This window comes from Sinocyclocheilus anshuiensis, unplaced genomic scaffold, assembly GCF_001515605.1.
Source record: "Sinocyclocheilus anshuiensis isolate Anshui unplaced genomic scaffold, SAMN03320099.WGS_v1.1 scaffold6606, whole genome shotgun sequence".
NCBI classification, from domain to species: domain Eukaryota; kingdom Metazoa; phylum Chordata; class Actinopteri; order Cypriniformes; family Cyprinidae; genus Sinocyclocheilus; species Sinocyclocheilus anshuiensis.
Genome location: NW_015541290.1, coordinates 36,507 through 50,442, shown reverse-complemented (window position 1 = coordinate 50,442; position 13,936 = coordinate 36,507). Strand labels below are relative to the sequence as shown.

Here is a 13,936-nt window from a genome sequence, read left to right as displayed (position 1 = left end):
AGAGAGAGAGAGAGAGAGAGAGAGAGAGACAGAGAGAGAGCAATAAATATAAAGATTTATGATTCTGGTGGTGGGTCTGTAAATTCAAATTATTTTCAAGTGTTTTAACCACTTAATATTTAGTAATTTAGTGAAACAAAATGCTGTTGGACACTGGTTTTTATTTATATAATATACACACGAGATGCATTTGTTATCTGTTGTATGGACGCATTTATTCCAGTAGAAGCCAGAGAGCTGATTATTAATTATGCACAGTATGCAACTTTGAGATGTATCTGTTATTGATGTTTGGCTACATTTATTTCAATAAAAAGCAACATTACAAATAATACTGCAGAATTCACAAACACAAATGGCAATAAATAACTGCACAGTGAATGGTACACTGTAAATATTAGCTCTGATTCTTCCATCTTTTCTCTCTGCTGCTTAGCTCTCTTGTGCTGCTGGAGGGTTTTGCTCAGGATGAAGGCCTTGGAGCAGAGTCTCTCGCCGCTGTGGAAGCATCTGTGTCTCCTCAGGGTTCGCTTGTAGATCCAGATTCAGTCACAAACGCTGCAGACGTGGAATCGCTTGGACTGCCTCTGCAGTATCTCAGGCCTCTGGAGTTGCACAGAACAGGGTCGGACAGATGTAAGTCCTCCACGTTTACGAGACGGCTCGGTGTTATCTGACTCCGCACAGAGCTAAAATATGATTGAAAAGCCTCTTCTGGTTCAGCGCTTCAGGATCGATGACTGTGTTATTGCATTCAAAGCTCATTAACAGCTGGGAATCTCCAGATGTTACTCCGACTTCAATGTGCTGTGAAAGAAACGTATGGTTTTCTCTATGTGCATTCAATCAATGCCACTGTTTATGATTAATGTTGTTAATCTCACATGTTGTGCATTGAAGACTCAGATACATTGCCCTTTTATTTATTATTGTATTCTATCTTGCTGTGGTGCTTCTAATGTAATCCACAAACGACTTATGAATAATGGCTCTTTCTGTAGTCAATGTCAGCAGTCCTGGGAAAGTTTAGGGAGTCAGTTAAATATATGTGCATGCGTCAGGTGGGAGTACTATGTGCTGTTGAGAAGAAGCTGTTTAACAGATCAGGACAAACTAGAAACTCAACCATCAAACAAGATGAACAGGACAAACAAGACACTCATGAACAAGCATCACAAAACATACAAACACTCCAGTTACTGACGCAAGATGACCAAACGTCTGCCACAGTACACTTTTCAATTAATGTAGTTAAATCAAGTATATTTAGGTTTATAACGGGTCTGGTTATCACCTTATTGATGAACAGGAATTGTAGTTTGCGAGCTACAAATCAAGCCGATCTCAAGAAAATGCGTATCAATAGCATGCTTTTGGGTTTCTATTTGGCATAATCACAAGACGTTGTTAAAAAAAAAATATATATATATATATATATTCTCTTCGATAACAATTTTGAGGCTAATTTTGTATTTGATTATCTAAATGGATAATTCATCATAACAATTGTTGTCATTTACTGAATGGTATAATAATTATGTCAAGACAAACTTTAAGTTGGCTTGAGAAAGCCGGACCAGAAAGTTTGAAACAAACACACACCGCGATTAAACGTGCTCTGACAGACGCAAGCCGTGATGGCGTGTGACGCAGCAGCCTGATACGCTGGTCACGTGATATCAAACGACTCTTCTGATTGGTTAAAGTCATTAGTCAGCGCTGCTGCATGCGTAGCCAGAACACGACTGGCATATTATTAATAAGTTCAGTTAAATACGGCGCCTGAAAAAAATATTAATTCTGCTTTTAAACAAACGTGCATGTTACCGTATGGTGTCATAACTGACAGCAGTTTAAGAGCTGGTCTGCGGGAAAGCAAGAGAGTGTGCGGATCAGGCGCTGAACGCGGCTCTTCTCAATCAGAGGAACATCAGAAGAATCAACCGGAGGCTTCACAGCTCAACGAGTCTCAGGTTTGTGCGGCTATAAGCGCTTATAGATGATGCACAGATGCTTGTGCACGCGTGGCATTAGTTTATGCGTCTCTGAAGGCCAGCAGCTCTCAACTCAACAAGTGGATCAAAGCAAATCTGTCCAGAATCTGCCAGAAAGCTAATTCAGTGTAAGCGGCTGCATGCGGGTCAGTGCTAGCGTCGGGTGATACAGCGAGCAGGGCTTGTCAGGCTCGGTTCTGCTTTGTTTGAGTTAAACTAAAGCATGTTCTCCGAGTGTCTAGAACACGAGGGAAGCACAGAACAGCGTGTTATTGTGAAGGTTTGTGATCTGCATTGTGCTGCTGTCAGGTCTGTGTTTGTGAACTGGGTCACTTTGCCGTTTTAGGCAGTACAGCTCAAACAAAGCTGTGACATGTTCACAAACCCGCCTCGACATCGTCTGTGATGCTGAAGCTGATAGTTGTGTTCCTGATGTTGCTCTCTGCTCGCTTTCTCTCTCGGTTTCTTCACGTGCTGCTGAAGTGAGCTCTGCCTGAAACCTGCATCATATTCATCTCATGTTTAATTCAGTCTTGTTGTTGTTGTTGTTGTTGTTGTTGTTGTTGTTGTTGTTGTTGTTGTTGTTGTTGTTGTTGTTGTTGTTGTTGTTGTTGTTGTTGTTGTTGTTGTTGTTGTTGTTGTTGTTGTTGTTGTTGTTGTTGTTGTTGTTGTATTCAGTCTATTCAGTCTTCTTGTTGTTGTTGTTGTTGTTGTTGTTGTTGTTGTTGTTGTTGTTGTTGTTGTTGTTGTTGTGCTGCTTTGAGAAATCTCCATGTGTTGTGTCTCGAGTCTCTAACACACTCACCTTTCTTTGCTGGGAAAGACAGCAATATTGAACATTTCATGTGTTAAGTTCTTACACTTGATTCAGACCTCACTGAACTGAAATGACTTGAAACAAGTTTTTTCAGCAGCAGATCAGCAAATGTCATGCAGCACTAACACCAATTGTATCAACCGACTGTTGGTGCTTGGGCTCTAATGATGGTCACTTGCAGTAACTTTGGTAACGCTTTATTTTAATAGTCCACTTTAGGTGTTCTGCTGCCTGTAAGTAACTGTGCAGCTAAACCAGCAGTCGCTCGAGTATCAGTAGACCGTCTGCTTAATATCTGCTGACACGTTATTTTGATGGTCGCTCAACAGACGTCCTACTGACTATAATTATCTTTGCAAGTACGGCAGCTTATTCTACTAACCCTAACCTAACAGTCTACAAATGCTCTGATGAGAGTTAGTTGACATGTAGTTGCAAAGTTACTTACAGTTAGTAGACCGTCTAAAGCGGACCAACGAATAAAGTGCAACCGCAACTTTCTGTTGTTGTCAGTATTTCTGATCTCTCTTTATAATGTTCAGTCTTATTATGTAAAACAATTGGATCGTCTTCAACTGCAAGATATCATTGCAATTGTTTGTTTGTGTGTTTTTATATGAAGAGGTTTTTGTTTTTTTTTTGTTTTAAATTTTTTTTTATTAGATATGGGGTTTGTTTTAAAATTTCAATGTAGTTTTGTTATTTGACATATTTCTGTTTCACAAAGAAATGTGCAGCATTTTGTCAAAGAAATAATAAAAGGATACCTTTTCATTTATAATTTGTCTTAAATCTAATTTTGTTTTAAAAAATCGTGAAATCAGTATCGCGAATCGAATCGAATCATGAGTTGAGTGAATCGTTGCATCCCTACACAAATTCATTAGTAAACCCCTTTGTGAGCGTTTTCTCTATAAAACTGCAGTGTGCCAAAGACAGTCTCAACAATGCTGTTTGAAATATCCAGTTTCCTACCGTCACGAACATGTAGCCGATCCTGTCGAACTTGCATTATCAAGTTAATATCTCAATATCGTTAGCTGGTGAACGGGAACATGGTTTGTGTAACATTAGCAATCATTATTAGCAGTTTGATAATGTAATCTGGAGATTTAGAGAGCGATACATTCATTCTTATTCATCTTACTCTTCTTCTTCAGAATAAACTTCTGGATCAAACATATATGGCTGAATTACTCAAGTACTGGTGCTTGCCGTTGTGTAGCATTTACTACTTCAGCTAACGAAGTCAAAGTGGAGCAGGTTGTCTGAGCTGCTGTAACTGAGTGGAAGCAGGGACTAATTTGTGTATGCATGGTTATATTTATAGTTACAGTTATTTTCAGCCCATTTTAATAAACTTTCCTCATTTATTTGATGAAGTGCAGTGCTCTTCAAGATGGTGGTGGGGATTCTCTGAAGGGAAGTTTGCGAGTGTGTGTCTAAAAGCGAAGTGAAACAAACCTCAAGTTTTGCATGGCCAGTCAGATGTGAGAACTCTTGCTCTCTCTGTCTCTGATCTCTGTTGTTTTCTCTAGGCCTATCTTGACATTCAGCTGCACAAGACGAACAGAAAGATCCTTAAGGCAGAAAAAAATCGACTGGAACAAAAGGAGATTGAACGGCACAGCAAGGTGAAGTTAGTTCTGTGGCATTCGTTTCTTTTACAGACTAAACACTCTGTCCTTCACGTTCTGTTTAATGTTCATGAAGTTTTTAGTTTTACAAAAATGCTGATCTCTTCAAGGCCTACCGGGACGACACAGACCAACACCTGAATGCTTTCCGAGAGACGTCTATTGCACATCTGGATGCTTTTCTGTGCTCGCTGCGTGACTGTATCAGCACTCATCACGGTGAGCAATGTTCGGGAATCCAGCAGAACCTGAGTCGAATAGCGCAGGATCAAACCCGTCTGCAAGACGTTCACTCGGGCTTTGAGAGGCTTCTACAGGAGAGCGACACTTTCCAATTCATCAAGGTACATTTTACACACCGATACTGAATTCTTAAAATGATCTGTGACTGTTCTTGACCGAAACCTAAACTCTTTTGTTGTCGGACTGAAAGAAAGACAGTGGTTGTAGTAACTCTAGACGTTTGACTGTCAGCATGAAGTCTGGTCCACTTTGCAGTTTATTCTGGCTCAGAACTGACCTCTTAAAAGGGAAAATGGAAAGCAACCAACTACAGTTTTAGTTTTTGCATAACAATTTAGGGTCAGGTTTATCTGAAATGGTTCATACAACAATAGTAGACCGATGTGATGGGAAGGGAAAAAAAAGTAAATCTGCAAATGGCTCTACAGAAAACACTGAAGATGTAGTTAACTCCAAAAGCAAAGGCTGCGTTTACACTGGTACTAAAAACTGATTTTATACACGACACAGATCGGAAATTTTTGCAAAAGCATAAACATCTGTTTATGATCCTAATTTTTTTTTTTTGTAGTATTCATTCTGAGCAAGTGTTGTTTTTTTTATCATATATACCTGATATCTGAACATCTGACCTGCGTCTAAAAACGTAAATCTGCTTCCCATTGGAATCGACTCTTCACAAAGACCTGACAGATCGCTGTAGTGCCTCAGTTCAAGCGCAAACCGATCATCTCTTCCTCTTTACTACTAGTTATAGCACAAAATAAACATGAATGAACAACAGAAGATATCTTGTTTCAAATGTGGAAAGACATCAATACACACCATTTTTCAACTTCAAGTCCACCGACGTTAATCGACTCTTCTGTCTGGTTTGTTTGTCGGACAAAATGGCAGATTCTGTGTTATGATTGGTCAGATCACCTGTCAATCAAACTCCCGGCGAAGGGTTAATTCCAATCCACAACAAGGCAAAGGAGACACATTTGCCCACAAACATAACTTTTCTTAATATCAAATTATGAAACAGATGTTTCTTGTATAACTTGCACAAATCCAGCTTATTTTACTGAGGCAGAAACTTTATTTATAGGTAAGATAAAGCCCACTCACAGAAACATTCAGGAGCACAGAAACATGTTTTAAGCCGCAGCTCCATTAATTTTTAATAAGTAAAATATATTCGCTGCTTAATCTACAATATAAATTTTTGCTGGATATGTTTTAATCTTACCACATTAAATTATTTCACTTCAGAATTCTATATCTAATGACCTGTAGATAAAATCAGAACGGAAATTTTTGCAAAAGCATAAGCATCTGTTTATGATCCTAATTTTTTTTTTTTGTAGTATTCATTCTGAGCAAGTGTTGTTTTTTTTATCATATATACCTGATATCTGAACATCTGACCTGCGTCTAAAAACGTAAATCTGCTTCCCATTGGAATCGACTCTTCACAAAGACCTGACAGACCTCTGTTTTTCCCTGATGCGCTCACAGTCGACACGGAGCCGCTGTTTGAAACGATGGAAGGAAAGATGGGCGAGTTCATTGCTGAATTGCGGCAGCACACCGACACACTCCTCAGCACCGTCTGTGAGTCTGAGACCCGCTCATACGGTCTCTTTTCATTAGACACAGTTCCCAGGCTGTTCTACAGTCTTATATATGAATGAACACCGGAAACTTCAGGCCGCTGCGAGTCTCTCCGTCTCAACAGCACAATACAAACAGTGTGACTCAAACACGCTGTGCCTGTCGAGTGAGAGAACGCTAGCAAGTGTCTGAAGATGAAGTCTCAGGTTCTGCTTCCTAATAAAGTGAATATCTGACCGGGATTGTTATATGTACAGCCGGCGTCTCGCTAATTATCACAGAGATGTGGACGCTTCTGATTGCGTGTTTTCACAGACTAAACCCATAAACCCGTGTGTGATTGGACACCTCGAAGTATCACGAGCGGAACGAGGGCCAATCACAGGCGGTGAAATAGCCCCGCCCACCGCTCTGTGTTTGAACGACATCAGCCCACGTGACTAAGTTTCCTTTGTTTCAATTCCCGCTCTTTTTGTTTTGTTATATTCTATACAAAACAAATCCGTCTTAAATATCACAGCATAAATATCAAACAGTGTAATTTGTATATATATATAAATTGGAGATAATTTGGAGAAAGGAGAGCAATACCGATTAGACACTTTCTTTATTCTCTTCTGTTGTTCTGCCAATTTAATTTATAATTTATAAACCACTTTAATCCAAAGGAAGGCTAAACAAGCAAAAGAAAATGACAGGCAAGAAAATAAAAGGATAATCTCATTGTGTGCGCCTCTGACAGCAATATATAACTTTATGCGAGCTCTAAATTTGTATCAGAATAAACGTCAGAATGAGAGAGCTTTATTGCCAGGTGTTTATACACACGATACATTTGTTTTGGTGACAAAACCTTCTACAGCACAAAGGGAACGAGTGATAAAACAAATAAAAAAAATAAATAAAAAAAAACGGAATAACTCCATAAGTAGTTATCGGCTCAAAGACACGAGTAAACTCATATTCCCAGATAATTATACACATCAGCAGTAAGCTTCAGTTTTCAGAAAGAGTTGATCCACAAGCAGTTTGTTGTTAATTTTCACTTCGACTTGGTCTCTTTCTGTGAGGGTGTGGGTGGCTCTTAAAAGAGCCGTTGGGTTCGTGGTTTAAAGGCGTTTATCCTCCGAAGCCGTACAAGGTGCGTCCCTGTCGCTTCAGCGCGTACACCACGTCCATGGCGGTGACGGTCTTTCTCTTAGCGTGCTCGGTGTAGGTGACTGCGTCCCGGATCACGTTCTCCAGGAACACCTTCAGCACCCCGCGGGTCTCCTCGTAGATCAGACCGGAAATGCGCTTGACGCCACCGCGGCGCGCCAGACGGCGAATAGCGGGTTTGGTGATTCCCTGTATGTTGTCGCGCAGCACTTTACGGTGCCGCTTAGCGCCTCCTTTCCCGAGTCCTTTACCGCCTTTGCCTCTTCCAGACATGCTGAAGATACTTTTTGCTTCAGTCTCGCGACTAACACGAATAACAGTCAAGAACTCCAGGGAGGTATTTTAGCGCCTCCTTTCCCGAGTCCTTTACCGCCTTTGCCTCTTCCAGACATGCTGCAAATACTTCTTGCTTCGGTCTGGCGACGAACACAAACAAAAAACGAGAGCTCCACGGACGTGTTTTACATTTGCTTACAGGACCTAAGTGAAACCAGCGCGCGTCACATGGCGCACCCCTCCCCCGCTAGTTAGAGCAGGACACAATGAGGTTTAATCCAAACCTGATCTAACGATGTCTGTCCTGTGTTTCATATTAAAATCCATGTTTTAAGATTAGTTTGACAGATGATTTGTAAGATCATATCTACATATTTACATGTATGCATTTGGCAGACGTTTTTATTAACCAAAGCGACTTACAGATCATCATCATCTAGAGCCGCGCTTCTACCATTTGTTTACTCAGAAATGCTAATCAGCACATGGTTAGCTAGCACAGTTCTGAACATTGTACACATATAAAAACTATATGATATGAAATAACACACAGAAAAGGTGCTTAATTGTAGAAAAAAATGTGTTAGGTAGTGACTTTCCTTAACGTTACACACAGATTGTCAGACTTTTGAGCACATTTATCTCAAAATGATGAGACCAATCTACTCACTATGTAGCTGTGAGAGAAAGACAGGAATAATTCCTCATCATTAATGTAGAGCTGTACTTAAAATCATTCTCAGTCAATTAACTAAAACTAAAACATACATGAAAATACAGGGCAAAATTTTATTTCATCGTTTACAAAGAATATATATATATATATATAATCACAAATAAATGTTTAAAAACAACAATGGAATGAAATGGAAAACATATTTCAATATAATTTTCATAAGTAGAAATTTAGGGCTCAGGACAACCACCTCGCAATTGAAAGCACCCAAAAATGATGATATATATATATATATATACACACATGTATATAAAGCTTAGATATTTTAAATATTGTGGGTTTCAATAGATAATAAAAGGATATTCGTAAACATCTAAGATTTGAATACTTAAATGCATTTTAAATGTCTGTTGATTGTGGGACAGCAGTTTCCACCAATTCTGTAGAATGGCCCTTATATAGTTGCACTTGACTAATATATTCATAAGCGTTTTAGGAGAAAGTTCATTGTATTTATTTTAATCAGTTTGTCATTGAGAAACCAAAAAAAAAAAATGATTAAAGTGGCATATGTGTGTTGTTTTCCTCAGTGTGTGTCCTTTACAAGAGAATTAAAGCTTAATAAAAAAACAAGGAAAAACGCAAGACTAAATGCATTAAGCTTGTGAGCACTGTACTGCACTTGCTATTCGTAATATTAAGCGTTACTGTAGAAACTCTCATTCAGTGTGGTTGTGGCGGCTCTTAAAAGAGCCTTTGGGGTGTAACGCGGCTGCTGCAGCGGCGGGGTTAAGCGCGCTCTCCGCGGATGCGGCGGGCCAGCTGGATGTCTTTGGGCATGATGGTGACTCTCTTGGCGTGGATGGCGCACAGGTTGGTGTCCTCAAACAGACCGACCAAATAAGCCTCGCTGGCCTCCTGCAGGGCCATGACGGCGGAGCTCTGGAAGCGCAGGTCCGTCTTGAAATCCTGAGCGATTTCTCGCACCAGACGCTGGAAAGGCAGTTTGCGGATCAGCAGCTCGGTGGCTTCCGGGCGGCTTTAGTAGCGAGCTGCTTCCTCGGGGCTTTGCCACCGGTGGACTAACGAGCGGTCTGCTTGGTTCTTGCCATTATAGCAGCCTAATTGCTTTAAGCTATGAGCTGTGAAAATAACAATCTCTGCAACACAGCTGCTTTTAAAGCGTCTCAGGATGGCGTCGGGGTGCAGAAGCTTGTGATTGGCTGATGTGTGACGTCTGCACACGACGGCTCTTTTAAGAGCCACCCACTAACTCTAAAGAAAGAGCAATTCACTTTGTGGAAGTAAGGTTAGGTTAAGAAACAACTAATTTGTACCACCATTGTACTTTAAAAACAACATAATAAATAAATCAACAGACACAATCCATCAGCAACTCATTCAGCAGCGTTGTAAACTGCTGGCAACAATTAATAACTGAGCAATGAATACAACACAATTATTTCATATACACATTACACACAGCAGTAGGGATAAAATACCTTATAAATCGTTCTGTAGAACACAGGCTTTACTAATCTCCCACGAAATGAACACTGTAGTTGTAAAAATACCATCTAGTGTATGTCCTTCAAAGTACAAAATCAGTTTAAATTTTGCCCTTGTTCTCTTTTCCACAAAAACCTCAAGAGAATCTGGAGTAAAAGCAATAATTGATCCGGCCTTTCTGATCAGTTTATTAATCCCTATTTGTATCATCCACAGTGATATTAGCTCCCCAGCAGAGCACTGCATAGAACTGAAAACTGGTCAGAATTCCCTGATAGAAGACATAAGAAGCTTTCTACTAATACCAATGGAATTTAACGTTCTCAAAAATAATCATCTCGACTCGGTCTTCTTCAAGTTAAACTCACTGTTCATTTTCCACTTTAATTTACCGTCAGAATGGATGCCAGTATATTTGTAAGACTGAACTATTTCTGTCTTCTGACCATGGATTGTCACCGCTATTACTGCTTCCTTGTCTTCTGAAATCAATGATCAACTCATTAGTCTTCTCCAAATCAAATTAAATAAAATATAAAATAAAAATCACACCATGTAACAAAAAGCTGAACCTCTCTTCTATGGTCCAAATCATTATTTTGTTTGATTAGATCCACAAGTGCAGTGTCATCAGAAAATTGTGTAGACAGCAGGATGACCTAAAATCTTAACTATACGGTGCAAATAAAAAGGTGATAAGTTAAAATAGAAGAGTGTATCTGAGTTCTAATCACACCATATAACAACAAGCTGAAGCTCTCTTCTATTGTCCAAATCATTATTTTGTTTGATTAGAGCCACAAGTTCAGTGTCATCAGAAAACTTTTGTAGACAGCAAGATGACGGAGTATGCCTACAATCAGAAGTATACGGTGCAAATAAAAAAGCTGACAAAAAGTTAAAATAGAAGAGTGTATCTGAGTTTACCTCGACTCAGTGTTTTACATGTTGACTGTGTATTTAGAAAAGCCACAAAGTAATACACATAAATTAATATTAACAGCTTTAATGGATCATTGATCTAAATTTAATTAGTTTAAAAACTATTTATAAATGCTTTTTGCCTTGACAATTATTTTGAAATACTTGAACACCCCGCCACAAGTTCTTGAATGTTTTCTGTCGCGATGTTTCTTAACGCTGCACAATCAGACCGCCAGCTGTGGAGGCGTGGCTTCGGCGGTCAGTGTTGGAGGAAAGTTCAGTGATTGGTTTGAAATCTTACAGACTCTAAACCAATGGGCGACTCGCACGCTCTTTTAAAAACAGGAGAGCGGAATTATTAGGCTCATTATTTTGCTTGTATCAACGCAGAAATTGTTATTTTTGACAATGAGTGGAAGAGGCAAAACCGGTGGCAAGGCAAGAACGAAGGCAAAGAGTCGCTCCTCCAGAGCAGGGCTGCAGTTCCCCGTCGGTCGTGTTCACAGACTTCTTCGCAAAGGTAACTACGCACAGCGCGTCGGTGCCGGAGCTCCCGTTTATCTGGCGGCTGTGCTCGAGTATCTCACCGCCGAGATCCTGGAGTTGGCTGGAAACGCCGCCAGAGACAACAAGAAGACCCGCATCATTCCCCGTCACCTGCAGCTGGCGGTGCGCAATGATGAGGAGCTGAACAAACTCCTGGGCCGAGTGACCATCGCTCAGGGCGGCGTGCTGCCCAACATCCAGGCCGTGCTGCTGCCCAAGAAGAGCGAGAAACCGGCCAAAGCCAAGTAAACAGATTCTAGTCTGTTTCTGAAACCAAAGGCTCTTTTAAGAGCCACCAATTTTTTCTCTCAGAGTACTTTTCTTTAACTTCATTTCATCAGTAGCGTACATACCGCAAAAGCATTTAATAAAAAAATAACTAAATTAAACGTCAGTAAAGAATAAATGGACATTAGCCAACGCAATAACAGACGCGAGGCGAGCTGTGGCAGAGCTTATCAATGAGTGATCACATCACATTAACAAAATATGTTCTTTGGATGGTGTCTTTAGTGTATTTGTAATTTTATTCAGGTGGTAAGGTAATTTTGATGATATCGGATTAATGAATAGTTTAGAGCTATGGAATAAAATAACGCGAGTATGAAGCCTAAATTGGTGTGCTAGCGTGAAGTGTATTTGTGGTGATGCTTGAAGTACTAAACAAGAACGAAGCAATTTGAGCGGGAAACATAACCAGCTCCGTTTGAAAACAGGAGATGCGCAGTCATTGGCTAGCAGTCAAGCTCAGACTTCACACATCAGCCAATCACAAGCCTTTGCTCCTTTAAGACGCCATAAGCTGTGGCTGTATGAGGCTTTAAAAGCAGACGCGTAACATAGAGCTGCATATTCTACTTATGTAGAACAGACGTAGAAGTGGATCTCAGTGATGGCAAGAACCAAGCAGACCGCTCGTAAGTCCACCGGTGGCAAAGCCCCGAGGAAGCAGCTCGCTACTAAAGCTGCCCGGAAGAGCGCCCCAGCCACCGGCGGCGTCAAGAAGCCCCACCGTTACCGGCCCGGGACCGTGGCTCTCCGAGAGATCCGCCGCTATCAGAAGTCCACCGAGCTGCTGATCCGCAAACTGCCTTTCCAGCGTCTGGTGCGACGCTTAACCCCGCCGCCGCAGCAGCCGCGTTACACCCCAAAGGCTCTTTTAAGAGCCACCACAACCACACTGAGTGAGAGTTTCCGCTGTCCGAATATGAATAGAAATTAACGTTGCTTTCACCTTTTGAAGAAATTCTGTCTGGGACCGGATTTTATGAGTTTGAGTAGTTTTATTTTCCCATTACTAAGAATACGCAAACACATGCAAAACATAACCGACGTGTAACTGTTAATCACTTACTGTGTAATTAAATAGTTTGTGTAAGTAAAATATATATATATATATATATATATATATAATGCCGTGCTTATATGCATGTGTATATAATACAGCGACGTGTAAATGCATAAATATAAAGTTAATTTATTATAAACTCATTTTTAAACTGTCTCATGTCTCTTGTAATGTTTAATGTACAGGTACATCTACAAAAAAATGTATATAATATGAAAAAGGCCAATATTTTCTGTCACTCATTTCAGAAAGTGAAACCCGTATATTATGTAGATTAATTACACAGAGTGAAATATTTCAAGCCTTTATTTCTTGAAATTTTGATGATTATGCCTTACAGATAATGAAAACCCAAAATTCTGTTTTAGAAAATTAGAATATTGTGAAAAAGTTAAATATTGGAAAGTCATGGTGTCACACCCTAATCAACTAATTACCTCAAAACACCTGCAAAGGTTTCCTGAGCCTTTAAATGGTCTCTCAGTCTGGGTCAGTAGGCTACACAATCATGGGGAAGTCAAAAAAACCTAGAAATGATATACTCCAAAAACAAACCATACAGATGCATCTCAATAAATTAGAATGTCGTGGAAAAGTTCATTTATTTCAGTAATTCAACTCAAATTGTGAAACTCGTGTATTAAGTAAATTCAATGCACACAGACTGAAGCAGGTTAAGTCTTTGGTTCTTTTAATTGTGCTGATTTTGGCTCACATTTAACAAAAACCCACCAATTCACTATCTCAACAAATTAGAATATGGTGACATGCCAATCAGCTAATCAACTCAAAACACCTGCAAAGGTTTCCTGAGCCTTCAAAATGGTCTCTCAGTTTGGTTCACTAGGTTACACAATCATGGGGAAGACTGCTGATCTGACAGTTGTCCAGAAGACAATCATTGACACCCTTCACAAGGAGGGTAAGCCACAAACATTAATTGCCAAAGAAGCTGGCTGTTCACAGAGTGCTCTATCCAAGCATGTTAACAGAAAGTTGAGTGGAAGGAAAAAGTGTGGAAGAAAAAGATGCACAACCAACCGAGAGAACCGCAGCCTTACGAGGATTGTCAAGCAAAATCGATTCAAAAATTTGAGTGAACTTCACAAGGAATGAACTGAGGCTGGGGTCAAGGCATCAAAAGCCACCACACACAGACGTGTCAAGGAACTTAGCTACAGTTGTTGTATTCCTCTTGTTAAGCCACTC

At 40.1% G+C, this 13,936-nt stretch overlaps 3 protein-coding genes and 2 pseudogenes across 3 annotated transcripts in view; 3 read left to right on the top strand and 2 right to left on the bottom strand.

The window, feature by feature from the left end:
• Positions 1 to 1,608: 1,608 nt before the first annotated feature.
• Positions 1,609 to 6,517, top strand: LOC107690789 (uncharacterized). Its single transcript, XM_016489205.1, has 5 exons — positions 1,609 to 1,973; positions 4,350 to 4,445; positions 4,559 to 4,814; positions 6,044 to 6,059; positions 6,157 to 6,517. Exons 1-5 carry the CDS (start codon positions 1,821 to 1,823, stop codon positions 6,368 to 6,370), a joined length of 735 nt encoding a protein of 244 aa, XP_016344691.1. The 5' UTR covers positions 1,609 to 1,820; the 3' UTR covers positions 6,371 to 6,517.
• A 557-nt stretch (positions 6,518 to 7,074) lies between these two features.
• On the bottom strand, positions 7,075 to 7,863 carry LOC107690785 (histone H4-like; annotated as a pseudogene).
• Positions 7,864 to 8,977: 1,114 nt separating this feature from the next.
• On the bottom strand, positions 8,978 to 9,512 carry LOC107690787 (histone H3.3-like; annotated as a pseudogene).
• Positions 9,513 to 11,204: 1,692 nt separating this feature from the next.
• On the top strand, positions 11,205 to 11,678 carry LOC107690786 (histone H2A-like). Its single transcript, XM_016489203.1, has one exon. It carries the CDS (start codon positions 11,242 to 11,244, stop codon positions 11,626 to 11,628), a length of 387 nt encoding a protein of 128 aa, XP_016344689.1. The 5' UTR covers positions 11,205 to 11,241; the 3' UTR covers positions 11,629 to 11,678.
• Positions 11,679 to 12,248: 570 nt separating this feature from the next.
• LOC107690788 (histone H3.1/H3.2-like) overlaps positions 12,249 to 13,936 on the top strand; it is a 6,912-nt gene continuing 5,224 nt past the window's right edge. Inside the window, exon 1 of the mRNA XM_016489204.1 lies at positions 12,249 to 12,563. Within this exon, the coding sequence (XP_016344690.1) occupies positions 12,272 to 12,563 (292 nt within the window). The 5' untranslated portion in view covers positions 12,249 to 12,271. The remainder of the gene's footprint in view (positions 12,564 to 13,936) is intronic.